Here is a 26,064-nt window from a genome sequence, read left to right on the forward strand (position 1 = left end):
TTTTACAGGTGTTTGGAGGGATCTAGGGGATAGCTTAATCAAGTCCCTGCTTTCCAGCTGCCATCTTGGCTCTACCCCCAGTAATATATTTATATTTCACAGTTTAACTCTCCACCAAATGAAGAACACTTACTTTGTTTCTTGTTCTTTGCTTTTACAAAAAGTGTAAATCAGTATTTTTAGCGATGCAACAGGAGATCATGGGATCTCAGATTTAGTTCTTGAAAGGAGACTGTCTAGGTTACCTAGTCCAAATTTTGTTTAGTCGTTTCTCAGTCACGTCCAACACTTTGTGAAACCAACTGCTGTTTTCATGGCAAAGATACTGGAGTGGTTTGCATTTCCTTTTCCAGCTCATTTTATAGAGGAAGATACTAAGGCAAACAGGGTTAAGTCACTTGTCCAGGGTCACACTGCTAGGATGTATCTGAGACAGAATTTGAGCTCCGGTCTTCCTGACTCCAGGTCTAGCATTCTACATACTGCACAATCTAGCTGCCCACTTTGTGTGTTATGAAGCTAATCAAACAATATAAAAGAAGAGAAGGAAAGATGATCATTGTGATGACGAGGCAAAAACTCTGGTCAAATCACACATGGTAGTGTCAGTGAATACGGAGAACAACTTAGTACTGGTCTTATTGCAATATTTATGACTTTTTCAGATTTTTGATGATTTGCTAAATAGGCTTCTAGAACAAAGGTAATTTTGATTCTAATGGGAAAATTCATAGATCTTTCTGCTTAGTTTGTGATTATCTGTAATGGATACTACTTGGAAATGTGCTTTTCTCTCAGTTTGGTGAATGAACCTTCTGAAACCACAAAAACTCAATGCTGTTACATTCAAGTCAAGTGAAAAAGCACTTGTTGTTCAGTCATGTTTAACCCTTCATGATCCCATTTGGGGTTTTCTTGGTAGAGATATTGGAGTGGGTCGCCATGTCCTTCTCCAGCTCACTTTACAGTTGAGGAAATTGAGGCAAACAAGGATAAGTGACTTGTTCAGGGACACATAGCTATAATGTGTCTGAGGTTGGATTTGAACTCAAGAAGAAGAATTTTTCCGACTCTAGGCCCCACACTCTATCCACTATGCCAACTAGCTGCCCTACAAAAAACACTTATTGTCTATATAATTCCAGTTGCTGTGATAATCACTTGATTTTCCTTTGTCCTCAAAGAGGAGGAGTTGTATCAGGAGGTTGGTGTCTTCAGTTGCAAGCGAATTGGATTTAAGTGAGACAGAGTTGTGCAAAGTCATCACCCACTCCTCCAGAATCATTGGACAGTGATGACACCTGGGATACTAATCTGTAGGGATACAGAGAAATTCAGAAACCAGTCCCTGCCCTCAAAGATTTCGCAGTCTAATGGGAGAGACAGCATCCTACAACTAGGTATAGACAAGATAGTATAAATGGAAGATAGGAGAAAGGCAGTAGCCTTATGGGGGTCTTCAAGAAGGTGAGAGGGAAGTAAGGTGCCAGCTTATGAAGGGCTTTAAAAACCCAAAGATTTTCTATTTGATCCTGAAGGTAATAGGGAGGAATTGGAGTTTATCAAATAGAGAGGTAAGTTGGTCAAATTTGACCTTTAGGAAGAATCAATTTGACAGCTGAATGGAGAATGGGAAACCAAGAAGCAGCCTAGTGTAGGCTAGAAATGAGCTGATAAGCCCCTTGGGATGCTAAGACTATCAAGTCTCCCTTTTGTTTGAATGGGTGGGAAACCTTTTTGCTGTCTTTGTCTTAGAATATTTCTCAGCTATTTCTCACCATTAAGACAATCAGGAGTCATTGACTTGTATATGATATGATGCTGGGGATGGGGAACTTTCACACACCCAGCCTGGGTGAGGTCAGAGCCCTCAGGGCTCCGAATAGGATGTAATTGAGGGGAGCTTGGCATTTGACTTTTGGGGCATACTTGTGGAAGGAGTGTTGAGAGTCTGGGAAAGCCATAACTGCACCCCCCGCCCCGGCTTTGTAACCCAGAACCATTGGTTCTTCTCTGGTAACTATGTTGTGATTTGAATCAGACAATGTCTGTCTGTTGATGTTTGTAATTTCTGTTTGTATTTGCCTTGAAGTTCAGGGGTCTGATCTTTTCCCCCTTAGCTAAGTGAATGATATATGTCTGTTTGATTAAACTGAGATTGTTAACTCCTTAACATTGCTTTCCTTAGTAAAGCAGATCAAAAGAACCTGTGCTAGCGGCCTTCGGTGTGCTGGTTGTTGTTGGTTTTACACAACCATGGTAGCTGCTAGCAAATGGTGACAGGGTGTTGACAGTCTCAGAGAGAAAGAGGAGAACACAATAGATGTTATGAAGGCAGATGTTATCATTAGTAGAAGCACTATGAGAAAGTTCTGATTTTTTTTTTTTTGCCTCTCTGCCATTTTATTTTTTAAGGATCTTTTTGTTTTAAAGGAAGGGTTAGAGTGATTTGGGTTTGTACGAACTATTTTTAATCCCCCACCCCACACCCTGAAAAATAATCACATCCTCTGTTTACCTCTTCTTCTGGAGTTACCATAGATAACAGAGGCTTATCTATTGGTTTACTTTTAGGTCTTAAATGATACAGTTTCATTAGTTGATTGGTAAAAGAGCCCATCAGAAGGTCAGAAGAAATTTCCAAGTAGTCAACGTGAAATAAAATATAAAATTTTTTTTAATCCACCTGAATTTATTGAGCATTCATTAAATGTGTGTGATATGCAAAGCACTGTCCTAGGCCGTGAGTATAGAAAATTGTCCTTCTCCAGTATCTTATATTCTGCTGGGGGATAAACGTGTATGTACACATATATGTATATAAGTTCATATATATATATATATATGTATATATATATATATGTGTGTGTGTGTGTGTGTGTAGTCAAGTAAATTGAGGAAGGAGAGGTAAAAGTGGAAAAAAGAAAAGAGCATTTAGTATGTTTTAATAACTTATAACAAAAGTTTTAAACTCCAAGAACCAAGGGTTCTTGACCTGGGGTCCATTAGCTTATTTTTAAAATTTTCTTAAATGTATTCAAATATAATTGATTTCCTTGGCAATCCTATGTATTTTTATTTTATGCATTAAACATATTCTAAGAAGTACATTATAGACTTGGTCTGCCTGCCAGGGAGGTACATGATACACAGAAAGTTTAAGAACCCTTGTTCTGCCCTGGGCTAGTCTGGGGAATAGCTACATAAGGCTCAGTCAGAGGTCCATGGATCCAGCTGAAGGTTTGCACATTGGGGATTGGGATTGGGAAGTTCAGGATCGGAAATACCTTATAATATGCAGATATGCAGTCCATAATGCAGATATGAGTTACTCTTCTCAGTGAGCAGAGGAGAAGATCTTGTGGAACATGTGCATTTAGGATACATTATATGGATATGGAGACTGAAAAGAAGCAGTCAGACAGGTATAAGTTGAACGAAGAGAGAATGGTGACCTAAAAACCCAGAGTGGAACATGGATACAGGTAGTCATTGGTGTCAAATACAGTAGAAAGGCTGATGGTAAGGCTGAGAAAAAACAGAAGGCAAGTTATAACCGAATTCATTGTAACTTAGGTAATAAGAGTAAGATGCTGGTCTGCATGTAGAAATAGAGAATATAACTGTGTCAGCACCATTTGGGGGCACTGATAGCAGAGTTCTGCTCAGCTTGAAAGCAAGCTATAAGTGAGAAAAGTTCCATTAGGGCTAACATGGCTCGATAACAGTACCCATTAAGTAATAAAAAGTCTTAGAATATTAGAGTTAGACAGACCCTCAGAAATTCTGTAGTTCAGACCCCTCATTTGATAGATGAAGAAACTGAGGTCTCAAGTGGTAAGTTGATTTTCCCAAACCCACATAACTAATGAGTGGTGTGACCATGACTTGAGCCAAGGTTTCCTGATTCCCAATAGAGTTAGTGTCTTCTCTATTTTATTCTCTCTCAAGCTTCTCACATTAATTTGGTTTCCTACTGGGTGCTGACCAAATTATGAGTGTTTCCATCTACTTGGTAGTTATTTTTCTCATTATTAATTAGTAATGTTGTTATTCTGATTATTCAGTTGTATTTGTAGTTAATGTGCATCAAGCCACCATACCCTGGTCACTCTTGGGTGAACTAAGAAAATGAAGCCCTAAGCATGAAGCATTCAGGAGTAGACCATGGAAAGGAAGCTCAGCGAAGCACATATGTGCACATGTGTGAATGCACACATGCATACATGCACATGCACACACACACAGACACACAGACATACAGACTCACACACACACACACCCCTTCTCCTTCCTCTAGTCCTTCTCTCCCTCATCTTTTACTTTGTACCAACATTCCATCCTTTGCACGTTTCTCTAAATTATTCTGAACAGTCTGTAACACTGAATAGTTTTAAGTCAGTAGGGGAAATTGAAGAAATTTTACAAGCCTGTGTCCCAAAAAGCAATCTTTATGCTGCTCTAATTCTGTTCCTACTTGAAGTTAGACTGTCCACAGATGAAAAGTATCATCATTAAAGACTGTTCAAGCTTACTTGAAACACAAATGAGTTGATGCATTAGAGATGGTCAGATACACGTCTGGTTCTCCTTCCTGAAGACCCATTTCTTCTGGATAATGGGTCAAATGTTCAGATGAGACAATGGGAACCTTATAGTGACATACAAATATTTATCGTTTGTGGTTGTTGTGTTGTCTGAGATGCTCCAGCTATGGTAGGAATGCTCTGTCCTTAGCCAATTTAACCACTTCGCTAAAATTTAGTTGCCCATTTCTGTTCATCAACTCCCAGACCACAAAAATCTGTTATTCATAGTCATTTCTATAATCAGCCACAAACCCAATTTAGCTGTGTCCTTTAATATTTTTTCCTTCTCCCCATATCATTCCTCCAATTCCTTCTCTTCATCCTGCCATCCAGTCATTCTCTCAGCCTCCAGTTAAGGTGTCAGACGTACAGGATTTATAATGTGTCACTGCCTCCAAGAGACAAGAGTAGAAGTGTGGATGAAAAACAGCAACTTGGTGCCAGGGAATGGAGATGATTTCCCTTTCTGTTCAAGTCAGAGTCACAAATGAAACCATCCCTGACCCTTGAGATGAGACTGGAGCAGCTTGTCTCAATGTTGTGTGTATTGAGTTACCTAATAATGCTCACTGGTCCTTTCTGAAGAAGTATTTCCTCTGGATTAAGGGCTCAGAGTGTTTGATATTTGTCTAGCACCATTCCTGGCACTAATAGGCGCTTAATAAATATTTGTTGATTGATTAATCGACTGTTTGGCTGCACGATTGATTCCCAAGATGCTAGGAGTCTTCAACTACAGTGGGAATGCTCTATCCTGTAGAATAGATGACATTTCCCTAGTGCTTTTAAGGTTTATAAGACATTTTCTTTACATATACCATCTCATTGGAGCCTCACAACAATTCTACAAAGCAGGTAGTGGTATTATTATTTTTATCCCCACTTTATAGATGAGGAAATTGAGACTTATGGAGGTTAAGGACTAGTCCATCCATGATCACTCAGTTTAGTAGGATTAGAGATTATGCATCTTTGTGTCAAATAATTGCTTTGCTCATGGCTTAATTTTCCATTCATTATCTAAACTTCTCAATCATGGAATGAAACTTTTATGTAACTATTTTAAAAGAAGATTTTAATTTTTTAATGTGTCCAGTGGGAAAATACCATATGACTGTGTACCAATGTGATTTGTATAGTTTGAAGGCCTGTTGTTGAACATGTGTTATAAAGTGATAGAGCAAAAAAATTCTGAATTTTACTTGGGGGACATTATTGTTTTTATGGAACATTTTCTAAAACTCCATTGGTTGGAGAGAAGTGGTATAATTATTCTGGCTTAGGGAGGTAAAATTTTAAGATGTGGCAGATTATTGTCCCTACTTTATGGATGGGGTTACTTAAAGGAGAGGGGATCTAGTGACTTGATAAGTCAGTAAGATATAAGGCACTCTCCCGTGAAGAATGATAATGCTATAACTTTTCTAAGTGGAATTATTATTATTAGTTATTATTATTAGGAATCACCAACACATTACATTTAGTCAATCAAGAAGGATTTATCAAGTGCCTGATATGTTTCAGGCATTGTGTCCTTGTCTCCAAGAAGTTAGAAGTTATATTTTTGTTTTTAAACAGAGATGTAGGCAGGATTGAGGACTGAGGTGTTCCCTTAATTTCTAACCAATTTTCTATCAATAGACTTAAAAGACAATCTCTCAATTTGGAGTTTTGTGTGTTGATTATTTAAATCATAATCCTATTTGATGGTTTAAGGTTAAGAAAAACCTGCCTGAGTACCTAGTATTTCTCCATCATCAAGGGCTGACAGGCAGTGTAATCTGTTTTGGCCTAGAGATCAGGTCGCTGAAAGTCTGAGCTGGGGCCTTCCTGCCTATGTGGCTATCATTCTTCACCTAGTCCACAATCTGCTTTCTGGTAACTCTAATAATTAATTTGGTTGTTTTCTCCTTCTTTCTTCTACTGTCCCTCCACCCTCCCCTCCCCCACCAGTACCCTGCCCCTCCCCCCCCAACTTTCTCCCTGTCTGTTCACAGGTTATCTTGACGAATCAAATTACAACCCATCTGAGCGGAGACCTCACTACTCAGGCAGACCTGGTGTCTCCAGCCGATGATTTTTCCCTGTGGGGAGGTAAGAGATCTGTCCTATGGAGGCTGAAACTTGACACTGACATATATCTCCACCTGCCTCTCAGCCTCCTGTTGATAGTTGAGGGACATGGTTAGTAAATTCTGGCCAGTGAACCAAACCAGAGCTTTGTGAATTTGTCCTCTTCATCTTTTCTCTCTATTCTCTCTCTCCCTTGTTTTTGGAGACTCTTATTGTATCTGAGAACCCCTTATTTTGTCGCAAAAGTGAGCCATGTTCAAGGGGCACCCACCATCTCGATTTATATTTCTTTTGTTCTTTATCCCCAATTCTTTCCCACTGTGTTTAGTGAACTGACACAAGTAGCTTTTTCTTTTACTTGAATATAGTGTTTACCTTCACAAATTAGCTATGTTGATTACCATGTAGAAATTAACTATAAATTACAATGTTGGGTGCTTTTTGGAATGTCCTAAAATACATATGCATGCCGGTAGAAACCAGATAATGTAGTCATTTATGGTAACTCTGTAAAAGAGATTCAGAAAATTCTCCTATTCATAAAATTGGGAAAATTTTGTTTCACTCTCAGGAAATTATGCTCCAGGTAACAATATGCCTTACAAGATAGATGAATTAGATCATTTTATGGTTTGCAAGTTTTAGGTTGTTCAGTGAATAGTGTTGGATTTGGAATCAGGAAGAGCTGAGTTCACGTTCTGCCTCAGACACTTCCATAGCTGTGTGACCCTGGGCAAGTAACTTACCCTCTGCTTGCCTCAGGGTCTTCATCTTTAGAATGTGAATGATACTATTGTGCCATAAGAAATGGGGATGATGCAGACTTCGTAACAACCTGGAAAAACCTACACGACATAATGCTGAGTGAGCGGAGCAGAGCCAGGAGAACGTTGTGCACAGCCACAGATATATGGATCCTGTGAGGACCAACCCTGACATACTGCGCTCTTCTCAGCAACCTAAGGGGCAAGGACAACTCCAGGGGACTCAAGATGGAGAATGCTATCTTCATCCAGAGAAAGAACTGTGAAGTTTGAATACGGATCGAGGCGCACTACATGCTCGCCTTTTTTGCTTCTCTTTTGTTTTTGTTTTTGGGTTGTTTTTTTTTTTGGTTCTGTTTCTTCTTTCCTGTGATTCATTCCATTGGTCAAAATTCTTCTCCACAACTTGACTAGTGCATAAATTAATTCAATGCGAAGTTATACATGATAGTTATATGAGATTCCATGCCGTCTTGGGGAGGGAGGGGAGAAAATCTGGAACTCAAAACTATGTAGAACCTTGTGTGGTAAACTAAAAATAAATAAAGAAATTAAAAAAAAAAGCTAAAAAAAAGTGAATGATAAGAATGCCAACTGAAAAGCTCTTTGCAAACCTTGAACATTATATAAATGTTGTTATTATCATCATTATTATTTTAGATCTGACTCTCTTTGAGGATAAAGGCTGTGATCTAAGATATGCACGCCCTTTTAGTACTTCTTGTTTACGGGTCCATTGCCAGTTAATCTTTAGATCTTCTTAGTCCTTGGGTTGGCTTTGGTTTCTCCTCTCCTCCTCTTCTTGTTCCCTTAACTTAGCTACTTTACTGTGTTGCTGTTGTTCAGTCTTATTTGCCTCCTCAGAACCTCATATGGGGTCTTCTTGGCAAAGATACTGGAGTGGCTTGCCATTTTCTTCTCCAATAAATTAAGGCAAACGAACGTTAAGGGACTTGCCCAGGTTCACACAGTTGGTGAGTGTCTGAGGCCAGAGGCCCACGCTCTGTCCCCTGAGTGTGTCCTGTAAGGTGTCTGTGAAATTAAGTTCTGCGTTTGATTCTCTACAATAGATTCCAGAAATTAATTAATTACTTGATTATGTCATTGTTTTTCAGTCATTTTCAGTCGTGTCCAACTGTCTGTGAACCTATTTGTGGTTTTCTTGGCAAGGATACTAGAATGGTTTTTCATTTCCTCATCCGGCTCATTTTATAGGTGAGGAACCAAGGCAAACAGTGTTAAGTGACTTGCCTAGGGTCACACAGCTGGTATGTGCCTGAGGCCATATTTGAACTCAGGAAGATGATACTACCTAACTTCCCCTAAGATGCTTATAGAAATGCTATGTGAGCTCTTTCCACGAAACAAACAAAAAAAGAAAATGATGTCCTAATTCTAAGAGGTGCCACGACTCAAAACCCCAGAGTCATCTTTGGTGCTTCCCTTTTCCTCATTCCCATATCTTCCTTATTTACATTAAATTTATAATTCCTTTTTTCCATTTATGTTGGCATTACTCTACTTTAGGTCTGCATTACCAAATAATTATTACACTCTCTTAAATGGTTCCCTTGCCTCAGGATTCTTTCCAGTTAATCTTGTGTACTATCCCTGGATTAATCTTCCTAAGATTCTGCTTTCTGAAATGTGAGCAGAAATCTTCAGTAGCTCTCCACTGATCAATTATGAACCCCAAACTTCATATCCTGGAGCTTGACACCCCTCACATCTAGATACAACTTTCTTTTCCAATTTCAGTTTTTTTCTTTTGCTTCTTGAATTGTTTACTTTCAAATGCAGTAGATTTTTTTTTAAAATTTCTTAATTTCTGTTTTATTATTTATTTAATACTTTCAGTTTTCAGCATTGATTTCCACAAGATTTTGAGTTACATTTTTCTCCCCATTTCTACCCGCCTCCCCACTCCAAGATGGCATATATTCTGATTGCCCCGTTCCCCAGTCAGCCCTCCCTTCTGTCACCCCACTCCCCCCATCCCCCTTACCCTTACTTTCTTGTAGGGCAAGAGAGATTTCTATGCCCCATTGCCTGTATATCTTATTTCCCATTTGCATGCAAAAACAACCCTTTTTTGAATATCTGCTTTTAAAACTTTGAGTTCCAAATTCTCTCCCCTCTTCCCTCCCCACCCACCCTCCCTAAGAAGGCAAGCGATTCAACACAGGTCACATGTGTATCATTATGCAAAACTCTTCCTCCTGTCCTGTCCCCCTTTATTCAATTTCCTCCCTTGACCCTATCCCTTTTTGAAAGTGTTTGCTTTTGATTACCTCCTCCCCCTATCTGCCCTCCCTTCTATCATCCCCCCTTTTTATCCCCTTCCTCCTCCTTTCCTGTGGGGTAAGATACCCAATTAAGTGTGTATGTTATTCCCTCCTCAAGTCAAATCCCATGAGAGCAAGCTTCACTCATTCCCCCTCACCTGCCCCCTCTTCCCTTCCAACGAGCTGCTTTTTCTTTGCCACTTTTATGTGAGATAATTTATCCCATTCTATCTCTCCCTTTCTCCCTCTCTCAATATATTCCTCCCTCATCCCTTATTTTGATTTTATTTTTTAAGATATCATTCCTTCATATTAAACTTGCCCTGTGCCCTCTGTCTATATCTATCTATATCTATAGCTATAGCTATCCTAACACTAAGGTCTCATGAATCATACACATCATCTTTCCATGTAGGAATGTAAACAAAACAGTTCTACTTTAGCAAGTCCTTTATGATTTCTCTTTCTTGTTTACCTTTTCCTGCTTCTCTTGATTCTTGTGTTTGAAAGTCAAATTTTCTATTCAGCTCTGGTCTTTTCACTGAGAAAGATTGAAAGTTCTCTATTTTATTGAAAATCCATATTTTGCCTTGGAGCGTGATACTCAGTTTTGCTGGGTAGGTTATTCTTGGTTTTAATCCTAACTCCATTGACCTCCAGAATATCATATTCCAAGCCCTTTGATCCCTTAATGTAGAAGCTGCTAGATCTTGTGTTATCCTGATTGTGTTTCCACAAAACTCAAATTGTTTCTTTCTGGCTGCTCGCAGTATTTTCTCCTTGATCTGGGAGCTCTGGAATATGGCGACAGTATTCCTAGAAGTTTTCTTTTTGGGATCTTTTTCAGGGGGCAATTGGTGGATTCTTTCAATTTCTATTTTACCCTCTGGCTCTAGAATATCAGGGCAATTCTCCTTGGTAATTTCTTGAAAGATGATATCTGGGCTCTTTTTTTGATCATGGCTTTCAGGTAGTCCAGTAATTTTTAAATTTTCTTTCCTGGATCTATTTTCCAGGTCAGTGGTTTTTCCAATGAGATATTTCATATTGTCTTCCAATTTTTCATTCCTTTGGTTGTGTTTTATATCTCGATTTCTCATAAAGTCACTAGCTTCCACTTGCTCCAGTCTAATTTTTAAGGTAGTATTTTCTTCAGTGGTCTTTTGGACCTCCTTTTCCATTTGGCTAATTTTGCTTTCAAGGCATTCTTCTCCTCATTGGCTTTTTGGAGCTCTTTTGCCATTTGAATTAATCTATTTTTTAAGGTGTTATTTTCTTCAGTATTTTTTTGGGTCTCCTTTAGCAAGTCCTTGACTTGTTTTTCATGGTTTTCTCACATCACTCTCATTTATCTTCCCATTTTTTCCTCTACTTCTCTAACTTGCTTTTCCAAATCCTTTTTGAGCTCTTCCATGACCTGAGACCAGTTCATGTTTTTCTTGGAGGCTTTTGATGTAGGCCCTTTGACTTTGTTGACTTCTTCTGATTGTATGATTTGGTCTTCTTTGTGACCAAAGAAAGATTCCAAAGTCTGAGTCTGAATCTGAGACGGTTTTCGCTGCCTGTTCATGTTCCCAGCCAACTACTTGACCTTAGAGCTTTTTGTCAGTGTATGACTGCTTGTAGAGTATAGAGTACTTTGTCCCAAGCTGCACTGTTGTTTTCAGAGCTTTTTCTACACAGCAAGCTCTGGCACTCCAGTGCTCCTTCTCCACCAAGAACTGCCAACCAGGATTGAGTCCCAGATCCAGGCAGGGCAAAGCAGGCTCTGCACTCCTGCTCTAATCCCCTGCTTAACTCTTCCCACCAGGTGGGCCTGGGGCTGGAAGCTGTAGCTTTGGAAGCAGCCTCAGAGCTGTGTCACCTCTGCTGCTCCAGGGCCGTGGCCGACTGCAAACTCCTTCCACTCTGTCCCAGCAGCTTTTCCCACTAATCTGCTGTTTTGTCTTTGGTGTTTGTGGGTTGAGAAGTCTGGTAACTGCCACAGCTCAATGATTCAGGGCCCTATGGCCTGTTCTGCCGGGCTCCTAGTCTGGTTGGTCCTGTTGTGCTCCATGCTGGGCTGTGCTCTGCTCTGCCCCCAGCTCCGTGCGATAGACCCTTCCAGGCTACCCTGGGCTGGAGCCCTGCTTCTGTCTGCTATTTTGTGGCTTCTGCAGTTCTAGAATTTGTTCAGAGCCATTTTTATAGGTGTTTGGAGCGACCCGGCAGATAGCTTAAGTAATTACTGCTTTCCAGCCACCATCTTGGCTCCGCCCCCCTCCAACTTTATTTTGTAGGATTATAGATTTAGAGCTGGAAGGGACCTTGTTCTTGTTTAGTCATGTCCAGGTCTTCATGGCCCAGGAGACCATAGCATACCTATGCTGTCCACAGGTTTTTCTTGGCAAAGACACTGGAGCGTTTCACTATTTCTTTCTCCAGTGGATCTCTCTTCTCTGCAAGAGAGAATGAGGCTGATGACTTGGTGCAACTCTGCCTCACTTAAATCCAGTTCACTCACAAGTCAAGATGTCACCTGTGATGTCATTGATCCTCTTTGAAAATGAAGGGTGGACAACTATGAGAGAAACATAAAGCGTTAAGTGACTTGCATAGCTAGTAAATGTTGGATGCTAGATTTGAATTCAGATCTTTGTGACTCCAAGCCCAGCGTTCTGTTCACTGGGCCACCATCATCCAGTCCACCTTCTGTGACTCCCATTTTGTTCTTAGGTAACCTTAAGCCCTTTTATGTTAAGTGAATTGCCCAGGGTCTCACTATTAGTAAGTATTTGAATTGAAATTTGAACCTGACTCCAAGTTTCATGTCCTATCCATTATACCATGCTGTTTCTTCTCCTATTCCCTGAAATAAATCCTCTCTCACAGGTACATTTTTCTCTTGACCCCCAACACAGTAGGATAATACATCCTCCATACAACGCCACGCCCATGTGTACTTACAGGGCAGCTAGGTAGCACAGTCGATTGAGCGCTGGTCCTGCAGTCAGGAAAATCTGATTTTAAATCCTTTTTTAGACACTTAATAGCTGTGTGGCATTGATCAAGTCATTGATCAAGTCTCTGCCTACCTGAGTTTCCTGAACTGTAAAATACAGATACCTAGTGCCTGATTTCCATGGTGATTGTAAGGATCAAATGAGATAATATTTGTGAAGTCCCGAGAACAATGCCTGGCAAGTTGTAGGTGGTATATAATGGCTTATTGCCTTTCCTTTTCTCTCTGACCTCTGAACATTTGCACTAAACCTTTTCCTTTGAGAGGCCGCATGGTATAGTAGCAAGAGAACACTAGCTTGGGTTCAAATCTCCGTTCTGCTGCTTCCTACTGGTGTTACTTTGGACAAGTCACTTCAACTTTCCTCATCTTTGAAGAAAAGATGTTCAACTAAATGGCCCATAGATTCCTTTTCAACTCCAATCTATTATCCTCTAATCTAGGAGTCAGCAAATTATTGCCCTATGCCAAAGTCCAGCCCGATATCTGTTTTTGTATGTACTTTAACTAAAAATGGCTTTTACATTTTACAGTAAAATTGTATTCAAAATAAAAGGCTCTGCCAAACTGGAACCTTTTTTGGTACAGGCCCAGTGATAGACTTAACTCTACATTCATTATTTAAAGAACAACCTAATTAAAGTTGGAGACTCTCCTCATCATCTTGACTAATGAGTGATTAATTGTTTTTGCTATAATAACTCTTAAAAACTGCCTGGTTGGCTATAGGAGGGGCTGGGATCTGCATTTATAGAGGTAGGGTGAAATGGGTCTACCTCAGCAAAATCCCTGAAGAACTGAATTGAATACCATTGGATAATGGTGATGATGATGTAAAATAATATTTGCTATGATTATAATAACTAGCATTTAAATAGCACTTTATGGTTTTCAAAACCCTTTACAAATAATACCTTATTTGAGCTTCATAACACCTATCAGATAGACAGTGTATTATCCCCATTTTATAGAACAGAAATTTCAGGCAGATAGAGGTTAAGTGATTTGCCCAGGGTCACATGGTTAGAAAGTACAGGAGGCTAGATTTGAACTCAGGTCTTCCTGACTGCAGACCAAGTGCTCTATTCACTGTGCCACCTAGCTGCTAAGAGAAGAAGCTCATGTATAGAAATGTCCAATGTTAGCTACCAAGCCAGAAACACATCTGAATATCAAGTGGCCCCAGGGAATTTCATTGTCCATTCATTCTACCCTTTCAGTCCCTTGTTATAGCGTCATGTGTTTAGAGCTTAGAAGCTCTCTAGTCCAACCTGTATCATTTGACAAATGAGGAAATGAAGTACACAAAAAGTTGTGAGTTGGCCAAGGTCACACAGTGGCAGAGGAAGGATTTGAACTCAGGTCCTCTTACCTCAAAGCAAGTGCACTTTCTACTTCTCCATAATGATTCTTCAGAAAGAAGACAGGGTAGATATGAAGAACTTTGTTTTGTGAATAGATCAAAGAATTAATCAAAAAACATTTATCAAGTGCCTACTTACTATGTGTTAAGGGCTGTTAAGGGGTCCACTGAACTTGTTCTAGACACTCTATGCTAAGTGCTGGGGATACAAAAAGAAACAAAAGGCAAGTCTCTACCCTCAAGGAGCTCACCATCTAATGGGGAGAGAGGACAACATACAAACAGATATATACACAGCAAGCTATACATAGGATAAATAGGAAATAATTGACAATACAATTAAGAGGGGATAGGGAAGGCTTCCTGTAGAAGGTGGATTTCTATTCAGAGTTAAAGGAAGTCCAGGGGAGTATAGTGAGAAAACTACACAAAAACTTTTCTTTCATCATGGGGAAAACATGTCTCTTGAAAGGTATAAATGTTTTGGTTTATTTTTGTTCTATGAACTCCTAAGGGTGGGAGTAGTCCTGATCATTGTTTTTATAAGGGTAGGCTGTTCTTTGTTCAGCAGGGGATATAGAGGGCACACAGATACGTTTACCTAAAAGATTTGTGGTGAAGTCATTTGCCAATGAGATTACATGGATGAATGCCTTAGAACACTGGTATCCATTTTTAGGGTTATTGTTTATGGTTATTCATGTTACTATGGTTTTATATGTTTGAAGTGTATTTTAAAAATAATTTTAAAGTCATTTTTAACTCTCTGTGTGCATTGGAATATAGAGTATTCAGTTTTGAAGCTTCACAAATATGGTAGATATCATTTATAGGGGACTGACAGGTGGTAGACAGGGAAGTTGAGAAATGGACAGCTTTAGGGACAATGTCCTAGATGAAGGGCATTTTCTCTCGCTCCCTTGCCACCTGGAATGCCGTCCCTCTCCACCTTTGTCTCCTTGATTGCCTGTTTTCCTTCATTTCACAGTTAAATCTCACCTTCTACAGGAAGCCGTACCCATTCCCCTTAATTTTAGTCATTTCTCTCTGAAGATTATTTCCTACTTATCATGTATCTAATCTTGCTTGTATATAGTTGTTTGCATGTTGTCTGCCCCATAAGAATGGACGCTCCTTGTGGGCAGGAACTCTATTTTGTCTTTCTTTGTATCTCCTGTACTTAGTACAATATTTATTCTGTATACTTATATAAGCCTGGAAAATGTGTCCTTTCTGCCTCTTCTGCCTCCTGCTTGTTCTACAACATCTCTCTGTTTCTGTTTCTTTCAGTCCCTTTCTGTTTCTCTCTCACGTGCAAACAAATAAGAAACATAGGGATGTGAGGAAGAGGGAAGGGTCACATTAGTGTTATTTGAGGTTTCAGCTGCCGAAGAGAAGACACTCCTTAAGTAGTTCTCCTTTAACAGTAACAATGAGAAGAGAGCCAGTGACCAAGAGTAGCCACTGATAAAGTGATTTGAGTGGAGTTAAGATGCTCTCTCCGCAGGGGATGGCTCAAGGAAATGAAATCACCCCTGCTGGAATGTAGAAAAGGGACTATAAGTGACCATCCTACCTCAAGATCCTTTCCAGCCCAGAAGATCCTGGGATATTAATATCTGTCAGCTGCATGCCCAGAGCCTCCCCCTGCTGAGATCAAAAGAGAGCCCCTATCTTAGCTGGAACAAGGTCATCTGCACACTGCTGTAAACGAGAGCAAATCCCTGTCCCTGCTGACTTGGAGGGAAATCGCTGGGGGAGGAGAAGGCAGGAGATGGGGAGGCATTCTCTCAGGCTCCTTTCATCTCAGCTGACCAGCTGCTGCCTGTCCAGGGTTTGTAAAGTTGAGGGTTGTCGTTGTTTTTGTGCTTTCTCAATTAAACTTGTTTTGTGTGCTTTTGCTTATATTTGGTAATTTCTTGCTCATTGGACGAGTTTACGTTCATATCAGTTCAGATCGTTGGCTCAGTTCAGATTGTCCTCATTAATGTGTTTTCGTTCCACTGTGGGATTGTAGGGTTCTCTGCCAGAAGAATCCATGCTAGAGAAAGGGTTCCCAAAGGACAATCCCTTAGGTTCCTTTTCCTCCTGGCCTAGAATTTTAGGATGACGCTGTGCATGACCTTTTTGCTTCTGCAGCTAGAAGAGGCTAGGAACTTCTGAAGCCCGAGGAAGGGACCAAAAGTTTTAAAGCAAATTGGAGATTTTATTATCCAGATATCACTGTTGTTGATTCTGTCCATTATTCTCTAGTCTGGACATTGATACAAGTAACTACTGTTTTGCTTATCAAAGCCCTGGTATTTCTGGAGCTATGAGGCTGATTGAAGAAACATTTTTCTTGGAAAGGTACACACAGTGGGAGTTCTTCCTTGTAATCTTAGAGATAACATAAAACTATATCTATGGCATCTCAATAGTAGATAGTATCTCTTTCTTCCTCATGGACAAACTTTGAACAAATGGGGATCATATGCCTCCCTATATGTTACTTTGGAGGTAATCAGTAAGGGAGGTAATCACTTGGGATGTAAGCAGTAAGGAGAGACAGCTGATAGTACATCTGGCCAGACAGTGTAGGATAGGCTAGAGCAAGACGAGATGTCAGCGGGCATAATGTAAGGTAGATGAATATGATACAATAGTTTGGTGTAGTCGTGAGAACATAGGATCCTTACATTTTAGAACTGGAACGCATCTTAGAAATCACTTAGAAAATCCATCTCCTTACTTTACAGACTTGGAAACAGTCCTGGAGAGTTTGTGGAAGAACAAAAGGAAAGAAGGGAGGGAGGGAGGAAAGAAGAAAGAAAGAGGGAGAGAGAATGAAAGAAAGGAAGGAAAGACTAGAGAAAGGGAGAAAAGAAGAAAGGAAGGGAGGAAAGAAGAGAGGGAAGAAGAATGGAAGGAAGGGAAGAAGAAAAAGGAAAGAAAGAAGGGAAGGACAGAGTATGGAAAAAAGCAAAGAATAGAGAGGAAGAAGGGATCAAGAATGGAAAGAAGAGAGGGAGAGAAGAAGGAAGAAAGGAAGGAAAGAAGGGAGGGAGGAAAGAAAGAGATGGAGAGAAGAAGGAAAGAGAGGAAGGAATGGAAGGGAGGGAGGGAGGGAGGAGAAGGAGGATGGAAGAAAGGAGGGAATGGAAAGAGGGAAGGATGGAAAGGGCAAGTCATTCTGACTAGAAGTTGGAGTCTGTCTGTAAGCTTACATGGGAGCTTATGTCTTGCTTTTACAAATACGACCAAGCCTGAGCCGCTCAGGATAGTTTAGGGGTTGGGTGGTGGGGGGGACCTGGTGGCTGGTGGTTGTGAATGAAAAAAAATCTCCAAAGTGAGCTACACACTCTGGGGCCCTAACACCACTGTTGGTTTCCAGCTGGATCGCCTTGGATTTACTGCAGGATGTTTGAAAATGTGGTTCCCTGCTAATCTCAGACAGTCCCTATGATCAATGGTCTTTTTTATTTCCGATTTGAAAAAAAAAACCCACTGGTGTTTCTGCTCAAATTGTGTGTCCTTTCAGCTTTGTTATTGTAGTTGTGATTTATTGTCCTGTGTTACCCAAATTTGTAATACTTTAACCACCAAAGTTGGAGTGGATAGGTCCGGTTAACAGAATTCTCCCATCAGTGAACCTTGGAGTCATTCCCCAGCCAAAATGCAAACCAAATGTAAATTGGTTTGAAGAAGATAGTGGAGCATGGGTGTGGTTGAAAGTGTTCTAAGGACCCACCTCTGTGGAGTGTCTTGGGGGTTAACAGATTAGTTTGTACTTTGACAACATAGTGCCAGGGTTAATATTACCAACGCATAAATCATCTATCTCTGTTGCTGACGTTAGCATTTCCATAGATTTTGAAAATGCTTTAAAGTGATGAATTTCTTAATCCACCTAAAGCAACCAAAGGATAAAGAAGGGAAATGAATTGTTTCAGAGGCCACACAGCAAGTGAGTGGCACTGCCAAGAATAGAACTCGGAGTTCCTGACTTTAAATCCTAGGCTTAAACGGGGCTGCCTTGGAGAGAGTGATTATCACATGAAGATGCATAAATGTCCTTGTGGCTTTCTGCTTTCAGCTCTGAAGCAGCAGACATACAACTTATACACATGGAACCTGCCACTCATATCAGAGATAGACAAAGAGCCATGAGACACACAGCATATGGTGTGCCTAGACACTGTCCTCTGCAGCCTCTCAGGACTGTGCTGATGCCAACAAAGAGGACTTCCAAATCTACAAGAATGGAAATTCCTGATTTATGGCAGAATAAAACCCCCAAATATCTGTAGTATGACCAGAGGAAGACTAAGTTTTGTATAAATGGGGTTGAGGTGGTCGGAGTTTATAAGCACTTGTAGAGATACAGTCGTACTTACCTCAGATCATTGCCCTGAGAATCATATGAGATAATGTATGTGTAACATTATATAAATTCCAGCTATTCCTACTCTTATTATTATTTTAAGTCTTGAAAGGCTATAAATAAACATTGAAGATGAGAGGAAATTATGTGGTTTTCAGCAACAGGGTCCAATTAAGAACTATGAAATCAAAATAAGAAAAGAAACATTAAAATTGAACACCACAGTAGACTTCTTGACCTAGAGTTTGGTTTGGCAAGGAATAGCATCCCACATGGAGACCAGTTTGAAGCCTGACATTTGGATATCAAAATAGGTGAGGACTAATGTGTCCTGAACAGGGAACAGCCTTTTGTTGGTTTGTGCAAGGAAATAGCCAAATGATCCAAAGTGTTTTCTTCTCATTCTTCCCTCATATGTACACCACCCCCACCCCAGATCCTCCCTCCTTGGATTCCAGGATTCACTGGCCAGTTTCCCAGATCTGCATACGTCCCTATGGATGCTCGGATGCCAGGAGGGCAGACAGAGGCATAAGCAAACAAATAAACAAAACAAATCAAAACCAGTCTCTATTGAAGCTCCACAGAGGTGGGAGTTAAAACAAAGCACAGAAGAAGAGACTCCAAGAAGTTCAGCAGACTCAGGAGCTATTCTGAACAATAGAATTTGGAGCAATTTAATGAAAAGGAAACTTGTTTATCACTATCCAAGGAATTTTACCCAAAGGCTGAGAGGCCCACAAGGCCAGAAGTACTATAATGAATGGAAGAATGGCTGTCTTCTGGATTGTCCCCAGGGGACAAATTAGCTTGTCATGTAATGTGGCATGACAGGCCTTCAGAAAACAGGTGTTATGTTTACTAGGCTCTTATTTTGGGGGTTGGGAGGAGATTATAAATGTTGTTTTGACCAGGGCTGAACAGTGTGCCTGTGAAATGGTCTCCTAAATTTTAACTCCTTTTGGAATCTCATTTCTTAGTCTTAGGTTACTTAGGCATTCAGTAAATAGAAAGTAGTCACACTGACCTCCTTGTATAAATAGACAAATTCCTGAAAGGTAATTGTGTGTATCATATTTTTACATATTTGGAGATACAGTCTTACTGGAGGAACCTTACATTTGTGCCCACATATAAAAGTCTGCACATGTACATCAAGGAGGATGTCGCCCTGGTCAATCTTTATTATTTAATTCTCCTACATAAACCCTGAAAGAAACGTTAGTAAAATGGAACTCAATCCATGTGATCTTTATTCACAGTATAAAAGCACCCAGTATTAAAATATACCATACAATTAATTCCCATGTTCTCAATTCTTATTGACTTAATTTGGATGATGTTTGAATAGCCTATCTTGCTAGGCTGTTGTTCCAGACAGAAATAAAACCCTGTTAGGTGCTTAGGGGAATGGATAAGCCACAGTCCCTCTCTTTGTCCCTATTTACATTTCAACATTAATAACAACAGCAACAACTAACATTTTTATAATGCTGTAAGGTTTGCAAAACCCTTTTCAAATATCTCATTTTATCTTAACAACCCTGGGAGGTAGGTGCTCTTATTATCCCCATTTTAGAGGTGAGGAAACTGAGGCAGAGAGATTGTAGGTGATGTGTCCAGGGTCACCCAACCAGTAAGTATGTGAGGCAAGATTTGAACTCAGGCATTCATGCCCCCAAGAGATTTGTAGTTTTAGCGATGTGGGTGCTCATTTTTTCTCATCCTGTGTTCTTTTTACCTATGTTCTTTTTCCATAGTAAAGAAAATAAAATACATACACAGATAATACAAAGCAAAATAAAAGTGCTGTGAAATGTATAGACAAAATTCAATAAGCTTCAGAGAAGAGGAAATGATTTGGGACATTAGGGATGGCTTCCTGTAGGAGGTGGTAGCTGAGCTGGGCATGGACAAGTGGTGCCATATGTTATTCTTCTGGTCCAGGGCTGGGGAACCTGCAGCCTCAGAAGTTCGGATTCAGTTAAAGGATCGCACTTGAGGACCTAGAGAGCCACCTGAGGCCTCCAGGCCACAAGTTCCCCATCCCTGTTCTAGTCACTCAGGCTTGATCCTCTGCTGTTAGGGAGGGGTTCCAAATCCAGTGAGCAAACAGAATTAGCAAAATTAAGGATGTGGGAAAGAACAGGGCTTTGGGGGAAAAGATAAGTGACCTAATTTGGCTAGAATTTAAGATATTTGTAGAACAGTCAGAGATAAATCTGGAAAGGTAGGTTGGGGTCAAAACATGGCCAGCCTGTAAAGGACTGAGGAGTATAAATTTTGATGAGTTAGCTAAGATCCCTTCCACATCTAAGGTCTGTGATCTATGACTTTATCTTATAGAGTGTGGGGAAACTATTGAAGATTTCTGAGTTATAGAGTTAGAGTTGTTCTTAGAATTAATTGGACAGTGGTTTATAGGATGAAAAGTAGCATGGTATATTGTGCCAGTAAGACCTGAGCTCAAGTCCAGCCCCTGAAACATTCTAGGTTTGTAGCTAAGGGTAAGTCATTTAACCACTCAGTGCCTCAGGTGACTTTCTAAGACTGTTATTTACAGATAAGATGATGAGGAGCATCAAGGTAGGGAGGTTCCATATCAGGGAGTTCCCCTATACCAATGAAATCATAGGTCTGGATCCCCATAGCTCCCCAACCCCCACCCAAATGTAGGTTGGATTACAAGCAGAGAGATTAGTTAAGAGACTACTGGCATCATCTCTGAGCAAAGTATATTAATGAATGGCCCTAAACCAGGATGGTGGCAATGAAAATGGAAAGGGGGGGACTTAAACATGTTTTAGAGGTAAAATCCATAATATGTCGTGACTGAATGGCTTTTGAGTTGAAGGAAAGGGAAGGATTCAAAGAGGACGTGGAGATTTCAAGGCCGAATAACTTTAAAAAATGGTGAAACCGTTAGCAAAAATAGGAAAGTCCAGAGAAATAGCTGTTTTGGAGGGATGGTGAGCCAGAGTTTAGTTTTGTAAATTAATTATTAAGTGTCGATCTTATTGATTGAGTTCTTGAGATAAGGGCTCTTGTGGAAAGACAGGTGTCTTGGGGGAGGCCAGACAACTCATAGGAAACTGAAATGACTGTAGTTTCAGAGCTGTCTCTATATAAGTTGCATCATGTCCATAATTTTTATGAATTTTCTTTTTTAATATGAACTAAGTACCAACAAACATCATCATCATAGCTAGCATTTATATGGTGTTTACTATGGGTCAGCCACTGTGCTAAGTACTTTTACAAATATTATTTCATTTAATCCTTACAACAACCCTGTAAGGTAGGTGCTATTATTATCTTCATTTTCTAGATAAGGAAACTGAGGCAAACAGAGATTAAGTGACTTGTCCAAGGTCACACTTGGACACTTAGACGTGTTTGAGGCTGAATTTGAATCTAGGTCTTCCTGACTATAAGCCCAGAGTTCTAGCTTCAGGGCCACCTAGTTTCCTATATAGACATTTTAATGTACAAATAACAGAAAAAGAGAATTGCATATGACATTATGATCCCTATTACATAAAACTTGAGGTGTTTGTTACAGTAAATATTAAATTTTTCAGGATCATATCAATTTGGGACTTCTTATCCTTTCTGAACTTCCTTCTGCTCTCTTCTATGTATTTTTAAATGTTTTATGGATGTTCTGTTCCTTCTTTTGTTCCTTTTGGGGGGGGCCATCACCATCATTAGTCACTAACTTCCCCTTCAACTCCTTCTTACCCCCAAGACCCCTGAAAATAAAAACTCTACCTTATCACAAATAACTGTATTCATGTAAAGAAAACCCATACATTGGCCTTGTCTGAAAATGACCATCTACACCACTGCCTTGTCAAGTGGTTGGAGTCAAGATTCATCATTGGTCTTCTGTAGTCATGATTGGAGATTACATTGTTCACAGTCCATAAACTTTTCAAAATTGTTTTCATTTATGTTACTTTAGTCATCATGTAAATGACTCTCTTGGTTCTGCTCATATCATGTGCCTCATTCCCCTCAAATTTCACTGAACCCATGCCATGTATCATTTCTGTAGGCACAATAATATTCCATAATGTTTATTTATTATCATTTGTTCAGCTATTCCCATTTGATTGGCATCCACTTTATTTAAAGCTCTCCACTACAACAAAAACAAAAATATTTTTGTATATATGGCTCCTCTGTCTTTGACCTCTTTGAGGTCAAAGCTTAGTAATGGTATTTCTAGATTAAAGGCTGTAGTGTATGCTTTAGTGACTTTTTGGTATAATTTTTTTATTACAGATAATGCTAGTTCTTTCATTTTTGTAGTTATTGTTTACCAAATTGAGGAAAAGTTCATTTTTCCAATGCTTTTGAATTTTTTTTTGACATAAATGCGTGTTGGAATTTCTTAGAGGCTTTTACTGCCTCTATTGCTATAGTTGTTTTACTTTTAATGTTTTCTTAAGTTATTGTCTATTGTACTTATAATTTTCCTAATATTGAACCAACCTTGAATTACTATTATATATCACATGTGGCTGTAAGTTTTTGGCTATGATCATTTTAATATATTGCTATCACCTTTTTGCTAATATTCAATAAATTCAATATATTTGCATTGGTATTCATTGGCAATAAGGAACTGTAATTTATTTTTTCTGCTTTATCTTTCCTGGCTTCAGTCATCAGGATTATATTTATGTCATATAAGGAGTTTAGTAAAATCCTTCCATCCTATTTTTGTGAGTAACTTATATAGTATTGAAATCATTTCTTCCGTGTTTGATCAAATTCACCTGTAACTATATCTGGTCCTGTGCTTCTTTCTAGGGGATATGGGGGTATATTTAATTTGTGGCTTGTTCAGTTTTTTTTTCTGCGACTTAAATTTTCTACTTTTTATTGTTCTAATCTACATATTTTGTGTTTCTGTAAACTAGAAATGTTCATCTAGTTCTTCAATCTGTTTTTCTGGCATATATTGAGACAAAATTATTTCAAACAATATACTTTATTGTCTCTTCATTTGTGGTAAATCTTTTTAAATTTTTGATATTGGCAATTTCCTTCACCCACACCTCACCCCACCACCATGTCTTTACTCAAATTAGCCATGAGGTTATCTGTTTTATTAGAATCAACTCCTACAGTTTGTTTTTCTTAATTAATGAAACCTTCCCCATCCTGCCCCCCATCTGCCATCCCCCGTCAGAATGTCCTTTTTTGTGTTAGGGAAGTGATTTGTTATTTTCCTAAATTTTTTTAGTTCCATGTCCAGTTCATTTTTTTCTTTCTTTTGCTGATAAAAATATTTAGAAGTATATATTTACTCTCTAAGGAATACTTTGGCTGCATCCCAAAAGTTTTGATATATTTTTTCATTGTTGTAATTTTCTTTAATCAAAATTTTTATTTTTTCTAAGAGTTCTTTAATCCATCAATACTTTTATATTAAATTTTGTATCACCATTTAAACTGAAACTTTTTTTTTCAAATTCCCCTTATTGATTGTAACTGATATTACATTGTGGACAACAAAGGATACATTCAAAATTTCTGCTTTTCTGTACTTGTTTATGAATTTTCAGTAACTTAGCATATGGCCACATTTTGTAAAGGTGGCATACATAGCTGAAAAATATACATACAAATACACACACACACACACACACACACACACACACGTTTTCAAGAACTCCTGAACTCTACTTTCATTTATCATTTTGTTGTTTCCTTCTATTTACTCCTGTTTTCAGCTTAAGTCCTTAGATCGGGACTTTGTGCATGGGCCAGCCCTTTCATTGAGATTGTTATTGTGGTTAGGTTGTCTCTCAGTTGTGTCCAACTCTTCATGACCCCAGTTGGAGTTCTCTTGACGAAGATTCTGCTGTGGTTCGCCATTTACTTCAACGCATTTTACAGGTGAGTACGCTAAGGCAAACAGGGTTAAGTGACTTGACCTGGGTCAGACAGCTAGGAAGTATTTGAGGCCAAATTTGAATGCAGGAAGAATAGATGTCCTGACTCCAGGCCCAGTACTCTATCTGCTGCCCTTTCACCTGCCCTAGCTCATTCTGAGCTAGACTGGGTAGTAGGACGTTTTTGGTCCTGACTACGTAGCCTCGTTCCTTGCAGCTGTTCAGTTGTTTCTGACTCTTAGTGACCCTATTTAGGGATTTCTTGGCAAAGATACTGGAATGCTTGGCTGTTTCCTTCTCCAGCTCATTTTAGACATGAGGAAACTGTGGCAAACAGCGTTAAGTGACTTGCCCAGGAGCACCCAGCTGGTAAGTGTCTGAGGCCAGATTTGTGCTCAGGAAGATGTCTTCCTGGCTTCAGGTCTGGCACTCTATCCCCTGAGCTTCCTAGCTGCTCATATTCTGGTTCATACTCTCACGGTTTTCTTGATGGGATGACTGGTATAGGCCCAAACCTGTGTCTCAGTCGGTGCCTTTGTTTCATTTTCCTCGTTGTCCACTGTGGATTCTGGCTTCAACAGATCTGGTTCCTTCTCCTTGGGCATTCTACAAGCAAATTTGTTTTTTTTTTCCCATTCTGTGGCCCTGATAGTCCACAGTCACATTTTGGAGATCACTCTGGTCTCAGATCTATCGCATAGCACTTTCAGGACTTGTTTCCAGATGCTAAGTTGGACCTGCCTCCTATTGTGGTTCCCAGTGTTCTGAGTACTGTCAGGCCGGCCCTTGTCTCATTTCTCAGGGCCCTGTTAGGGATAGGTCTCTTTCCCAATTTTGTTCTGATAGAGCAGTGCCTGGTTCTGGCTTCAGAATCCCACTTATTGCTTCATGATAGCTTGTGACTTGCCCTGGTGAGAGCACTGGTTGGCTTTAGGGCTCACTTTTGGCAGTGTGTATTGGCCTCCATGGCCTGGCCCCTTTCCTAGCCCTTGCTTTATACCTCGTTTGCAAGAGTTTGTCTGTCTCATGAAATTATTGATTTTCGTTTGTTTTATTCTGTTTTCTTAAGGAATCCAAATCTCAAACAAGGTTTTTTCTCTTATTCTAAACTATTTATTTTCTTTCCAATGCTTAGCATAATGCTTGACACATAGTAGATGCTAAATTAATTCTAATTGATTAACAGACCTACTTCAGATTTTTTTTCCTTACAAGCTCTAATTTCATTTTTAAAACCCCTGCTTCATTTCTTCTTGCCACTCTTAGAGCCCCTGAGATCATGTGATTGCTTTCTCTGAGGCTTTGCATGTATTTATTATGGGGTTTCTGTCCTTATAGGTGGATCTCTTTGACTTCTCTTATCCTATAGAGTTTTTTTTTATTTTATTCACTTTTCCTCAGTTTACTTATGTTTTAAAACAGTTCTTGGATTGAGACTTGGTGTCAGCCCCACGTTCATGGCTGGGGGGGAAGGCTATCTTTGGTCCTTTCTCCTTTCTAGTCTGTATGTTGCTATTGATGTAGTTCCTAATTGGGTGTCTGAGTCCAGGTTGTCTTGTGCCATAATCCCTGACTTTTTCCTTCATCTTCTGTTGGCCTAACTGGGGTGTTGACCTCTCTCTGTGCTATTTATATCTTTCTCTTTAACAAGCCCCAAGTGGTAGCTGACTCCAGTCCCTGCTGCAGTCCTGTCAGGCTCCACATCAGAGATCATGCTGAG

General features: G+C 39.6%; 1 protein-coding gene across 1 annotated transcript in view; it reads left to right on the top strand.

Annotated features, from left to right (window-relative positions):
* The window catches only part of RAD51B (RAD51 paralog B), an 817,688-nt gene that overhangs the window by 447,621 nt on the left and 344,003 nt on the right, over positions 1 to 26,064 (top strand). Inside the window, 1 exon segment of the mRNA XM_036736712.1 lies at positions 6,587 to 6,683. Coding sequence (XP_036592607.1) covers positions 6,587 to 6,683 — 97 coding nt within the window.

The sequence above is a fragment of the Trichosurus vulpecula genome, chromosome 8, assembly GCF_011100635.1.
Source record: "Trichosurus vulpecula isolate mTriVul1 chromosome 8, mTriVul1.pri, whole genome shotgun sequence".
NCBI lineage: Eukaryota > Metazoa > Chordata > Mammalia > Diprotodontia > Phalangeridae > Trichosurus > Trichosurus vulpecula.